This window comes from Cucurbita moschata, unplaced genomic scaffold (genome assembly GCF_002738365.1).
Source record: "Cucurbita moschata cultivar Rifu unplaced genomic scaffold, Cmos_1.0 Cmo_Scf00009, whole genome shotgun sequence".
Classification (NCBI taxonomy): Eukaryota; Viridiplantae; Streptophyta; class Magnoliopsida; order Cucurbitales; family Cucurbitaceae; genus Cucurbita; species Cucurbita moschata.
In genome coordinates this window covers 2,605,401-2,611,174 of record NW_019268525.1, presented here as the reverse complement: position 1 = coordinate 2,611,174, position 5,774 = coordinate 2,605,401, and the positions used below count along the sequence as shown (strand labels likewise).

Below are 5,774 nucleotides of genomic sequence, written 5' to 3'. Positions count from 1 at the left end.
CCCCCCCCCCCCCCCCCCCTTTCCTTTTGGGATTCACTTCTTTTCTTTTCTTTTTTTTTCTGGGGGGGGATGCGGGTGGTGGGTTATGGTTATAGGAATATTATCGTTCATATATCCAGGGTTTAGATAGGCAAAATTAATCATCTAATTTTTTTTATTTGTTATTAGCACGAGCTTCGTTTTAATTTTGAATTCAGTCTGTTTCTCTTCTCATAATTAACAATTGGAAGTTGGAACTCTTGCTCATTCTTTACTTGCTTGAACTGATGCCTAATGCTTTCCTTAATTTAGCTTTAGTGGTTGACATAGTTTGCTCCAATTATCTATTCTGTATATCATCTTTCCGTATAACTTGTTCTTTTTAGGTGTTAACTGAGATTTAGAGGCAAGCTATTATATAATTGCAAATGGACGCGGATGGGTCATCTGGACCTGAACATGATGAGAGAAATGGTCATGAGGCAAGAGATCGTGGGGAAGGACAAGATGACTTTGGTTGTAGTGGAGCAGAAAAGTCAAGCAAGCATCGGAGTGAGGATCATCGGAAGAGTAGTCGAGGGGAGGAAAAAGACCATAGAAGTAAAGATCGAGATCGATCTAAGAGACGTAGTGATGATGCATCAAAGGAAAAGGAGAAAGAGGTAAAAGATTCAGAAAGGGATCGAGTTCATATTCGTGAAAGGAGGAAGGAAGACAGGGATGAGCATGATAAAGAAAGGACCAGGGAGAAGAAAGTTAAAGACAAAGATTATGACAGAGAGGTTTACAAGGAGAAAGAATATGAGAGAGAGAGAGATAGAAAAGATCGAGGAAAGGATAAAGAGCGGGGGAGGGAGAGAGAATTGGAGAAGGATAATGTTCGAGGACAAGACAAAGAGAGGGGAAAGGAGAAAGACAGGGATAGGGAAAGGGAAAGGGAAAGGGAAAGGGAAAGGGATAGGGATAGGAAGAAGAAAGAGAAGGACAAGGACCGATCAAATGAAAATGAAAGGGAGAAGGGGAGAGAGAAACGCAGAGATCAAGAGGAGAAAGAAAGCTATCGGAACATTGATAAGGACAGAGGAAAAGAGAAAAATTTGGTGGATGATAAGAAAGGAGATCAAAACAAGGAGAAATTACGAGATAAAGAAGGAACTGGCGGCAAAAATGAAGAAGAAAGAATTGATTGGATTGCACATGGGGCTAAGGATTATATGCTAGAAAGTGATGGTGAGGATAACAGGGACAGAGGTGTTGATCAAGGGAATGCAGTCCAGCAGTTGGGAGGTGAAGAAAATTCTGATGGGTTGAAAGTTGGAGCTCAGTCTTCTTCAGCTATGCTTGAGGAGCGCATTCGGACGTGAGTAAATACTCACCCTTTTGCTTTCTATAAATATGTTTTTTTTTTGTGTATATGTATTTGAATATGAAGCATGTGCATAGATTAGGTAATAATGAATCATGAAGTGTGTTCCTGCAAAATTTGATTGTGATACCTTCTGAATTTCACTCAGTTTTTCTTTATTTCTTTATAATCTGATAATAATATTTTCCTTAGGTTGCTTAAACTTATACTCACCTTTTTTTTTTTTTTTTTTTGCTATAAATATGATTTTTTTGTGTAAATGTATTTGAATATCAATTGTGTGCACGAGTAGGTAATAACAAAAAATGAAGTGGGCTCCTGCAAATTTGGACTGTGATGCCTTCTAGATTTCACTCAGTTATTGTAATCTGATAATAATATTTTCCTTAGGTAGATTAAACTTGAATGTATGCAATTGTATTTGATATTTGTTTTATTCTATTTAGAGAAATCTTTACCTTACCTTGAAAAGTGTTTATGATATAGTTACATTGCTTGTTGATTTGTTTGTAAGTAATGTCGATGGCCCAAGGCTTTTACTTCTAAACTTTTGAGCCGGACCAAAATCATTTATTATTGAAAAGATGACTATAGGTAGTTATTTTAAATGAAAATAAATGGCAAATCAAGTGATGTAAATTCAGGCGGGGAAGACAAAACCCTCACCAAGGATGTCTATGAAATACTCAGTCGTGGTTAATCAAGAATAGATTGTGAGTACCAAAAAGGTCTTGTGCTGGGCACACCAAAATACATATTGAGATCAAGCATCTTCCATGATTAAATTCTAGCACATGTCAGCTTGAATCAAATTCTGGAGACAAGGGATCCATAAGTTATGGGTTTTTATGGTTTTGATCGGTTATTACATAACCTCCTATCACAACCAAACTTTTGTAATATTGCTGAATACAATTGAATGTATGTTGTACTTTATTTCATATATGATATATCAACTAATAAATCAAACACCACATATGGAAGGTGCATATAACAATATGTATCCATTTATCAAGATTATCATATCACATTAGGCATATATACTGTTTCTGTAAAAGGTATCCTCTTTCAGAGAATGGTTTTTTTTTTTTTGGAGAGAAAAGGATAAACCGTTATATTATCAACACATGGCCATTATTTCCAGTGTCATGTGTTTAAAACGATGGGCGAGTTGGCCATTTATCAAGAAATTAGCTTTCTAAGAGTTTTTCAGTGCCAAATTATGTAGGAGCGAGCAGGCAATGGTCATATGAGATTGATTAGTCGATTTCATTCCATTCTTATAGGTACCTACTTAAAAGGAAAGGATTCCTTTCAATGATTATGATATTCACTTTATGAATCTAGTAAAAAAAAAAAAAATCAGTCTTGTTGATTATAGTGACTGGCAGACTCTTTTGGGAGGGTACTCTCTACCCAGGCTCAGGCCCTTAGTTTATGCTTCTTTGTTTTGTAGAATAAATTTCCTTGATGTTTCTTATAAAAAAAAATCCAGCCAAAAAATGTAACTGATTCCATTCATATCCTGTTTCTGTCCCATTTTGATTCCACACCCTATTCTCTCTTGAAACCAATGGGACACTACCTTTGTGTATTTTTTTTATAATTACCGCTTGCTCAATTTCACATCACTCTGTTGTTTGCGATGTATGTTGTTTTCCTTGCAAATTCATAGTTTTCTGTCCCCAATCAGTTGGTGAAGTTCAAGAATTCAAGAATTGGATCTCTCATCCTTATCCTTCAAGGGCATGCAGTTCTGTTGTTTCATTCTGTCCTGAATACCTCGTCCTTGCATTGATCATTGTGATTGCATGTAGCAAACTGGCCAACATACTATGCTCACTTGGACATAGGGTTGTATGATTATCTTAGATGCTATGATGCTCTGTGGATATTTCTCTCCTTATAAATTTATAATATATGGTTTAGAGTTTTTTTTTTTTTTTTTCTCTCTTTTTTCTGCTACAAGTGAAAACTTCTGACCTTATGTTGTGACTGGCAATTTGCATGTAAATGTACTTTCTGTTTAACTGATATGTCAATAGATTTAAAAGTTCGTTTTCAATCAAATTCTTGATGCAGCATGAAAGAAGACAGGCTAAAAAAGCAAACTGAAGAATCAGAGGTTTTAGACTGGGTTAAAAGGAGTCGTAAACTTGAGGAGAAGAAACTTACTGAAAAAGAGAAAGCCTTGCAGCTCTCAAAGATTTTTGAGGAACAGGTTAGTTAACTGCATAATCCAGTGTCGTTTGCAATTGCAGTCCTTTCTTTCATAACGACAACTTTCATGTGTGATTGTGATCGTGGCATTTTGGAATTTCTCAGGACAATATTGATCAAGGTGCAAGCGATGATGATATTGCAGCTGAAGATATAACTAGTATGGGTTCCTACTTTTTGTTTCTTCGTATGAGTTATGATTATATATTTTTTACTTTTTTTTGGACGACTATATTTTGTGGTTACATAGATGTTGGAATAAGAATATAAGAGAATTTGTATCCAGTATTTCACTTAATATGTTTGTACAATAAGGATGATTAGGATGCAATTAATGTATACAATGGACTGAGACATATGAGACGTCCTTTACTTCTAGAGCATGGAAGCACAGTGATATGCGACTTTAAAGCAGCAGTTTTTTTTATTCCTCCTTTTCTTGAGGTTTTTCTTTTCTTTTTATATTTCTTCCATGTCTGATTAAAACCCAACATTGTTTTAAAATTCAAGGAGACGTGTATGCTTCTAGACAGCAAGGGAGGATGTCTAGAAGTGAGAGAGATATCACTTGATGTTTCTGTATGCGCAGCTTATTTATTTCTGTATGCAATTTTTAGGTAATTTAGCTGGAGTTAAAGTACTTCATGGCATAGACAAAGTACTAGGAGGTGGTGCAGTTGTCCTAACCCTTAAAGATCAGAATATCTTAGCTGATGGTGACGTTAATGAAGGTAAAATACGTTGGTTCTTTTCCTTTAATTTCAGGGCCGAAGTTCTTAAGTACTTATATATTTTAATGCATCAGATATGGATGTACTTGAGAATGTGGAAATTGGAGAACAGAAGCAGAGAGACATGGCCTATAAAGCAGCAAAAAAGAAAACCGGGATTTATGATGACAAGTAAGTCACTTATTTAAGTGCTCTATGAACTGTTTTATAGGCTGCCTCAGTTCTCATCCATTCTTCTATTATAGGTTTAATGATGAAAATGATGGTGAGAAGAAGATGCTGCCACAGTATGATGATCCAGCAGCTGCAGACGAGGTGGGCTTCTTTCCTTTTGAGCTTCTGTTTCTGTAATCTTATATAAGGAGCTGTATATCTTATTCATGTTCTTTACTTGAATCATTTCTAAACTTGGAGCATAAGCATTCTCTGAGGACAATTTGTGTTGTAGGGCCTAACTCTAGATGGAACTGGACGCTTTAGTAATGATGCAGAAAAGAAGCTTGAGGAGGTAATTGTATTCTACGTTCTACCCATGAAGATCGGTAATGGTTCAGTATATTGTAGTGCTTCTTTTTTAGCTTCCTACTGTAAACTTTTTGCTCTTTGCCAGCTTCGGAAAAGATTACAGGGAGCTTCTTCAGTCAAACACTTTGAAGATCTTAATGCATCAGTGAAAGTCTCGCATGATTATTATACTCAAGATGAAATGCTTCGATTTAAGAAGCCCAAGAAAAAGAAATCTCTTCGAAAGAAGGAAAAGCTAGATATTGATGCCCTTGAAGCAGAAGCAATCTCCTCTGGATTGGGTGTTGGAGATCTTGGTTCTCGAAATGATTCTAGCAGGCAAGCACGAAAAACAGAACAAGAGAGATCTGAAGCAGAAATGCGACAAAATGCGTACCAGTCAGCCTATGCTAAAGCAGACGAGGCATCAAGATCTCTACAATTAGTTCAAAGCTCAGTCAGATTAGATGACAATGAAGATACTCTCATTGAAGATGATGATGAAGACCTCTATAAGTCGCTGGAGAGAGCAAGAAAATTAGCTCTGAAGAAGCAGGAGGCAGCATCCGGACCCGAAGCAGTTGCTCTTCTTGCTACAACAACAACCAGCGGGCAGACAACTGATGATCAAAACACAAAAGCAGGAGAGTTGCAGGAAAATAAGGTTGTTTTTACAGAAATGGAAGAATTTGTCTGGGGTCTCCAGCTTGATGAAGGTATCATCTTCCTGATTCTCTCTTTTTGGTGTACCAGTTATTGCTATTCACATTGACTGCCCCTATAAGTCCCCAATCAATCTTGAGCAGGGTGTACTTGTTGGTCTTTATTCTCTCTCTCTCTCTCTCTCTCCCCCCCCCCCCCCCCCCCCCCCCCCCCCCCCCCCCCCCCCCCCCCCCCCCCCCCCCCCCCCCCCCCCCCCCCCCCCCCCCCCCCCCCCCCCCCCCCCCCCCCCCCCCCCCCCCCCCCCCCCCCCC

General features: G+C 38.0%; 1 protein-coding gene across 2 annotated transcripts in view; it reads left to right on the top strand.

Annotated features, from left to right (window-relative positions):
* The window catches only part of LOC111447438 (SART-1 family protein DOT2), a 10,211-nt gene that overhangs the window by 1,500 nt on the left and 2,937 nt on the right, over positions 1-5,774 (top strand). The window contains exons 2-9 of one of the 2 annotated variants that reach the window (XM_023086606.1): positions 366-1,339; positions 3,428-3,566; positions 3,671-3,725; positions 4,183-4,296; positions 4,371-4,467; positions 4,542-4,611; positions 4,745-4,804; positions 4,907-5,516. In XM_023086606.1, coding sequence (XP_022942374.1) covers positions 408-1,339; positions 3,428-3,566; positions 3,671-3,725; positions 4,183-4,296; positions 4,371-4,467; positions 4,542-4,611; positions 4,745-4,804; positions 4,907-5,516 — 2,077 coding nt within the window. In that variant the 5' untranslated portion in view covers positions 366-407. The remainder of the gene's footprint in view (positions 1-365; positions 1,340-3,427; positions 3,567-3,670; positions 3,726-4,182; positions 4,297-4,370; positions 4,468-4,541; positions 4,612-4,744; positions 4,805-4,906; positions 5,517-5,774) is intronic. The other variant, XM_023086607.1, reaches the window with a different exon arrangement.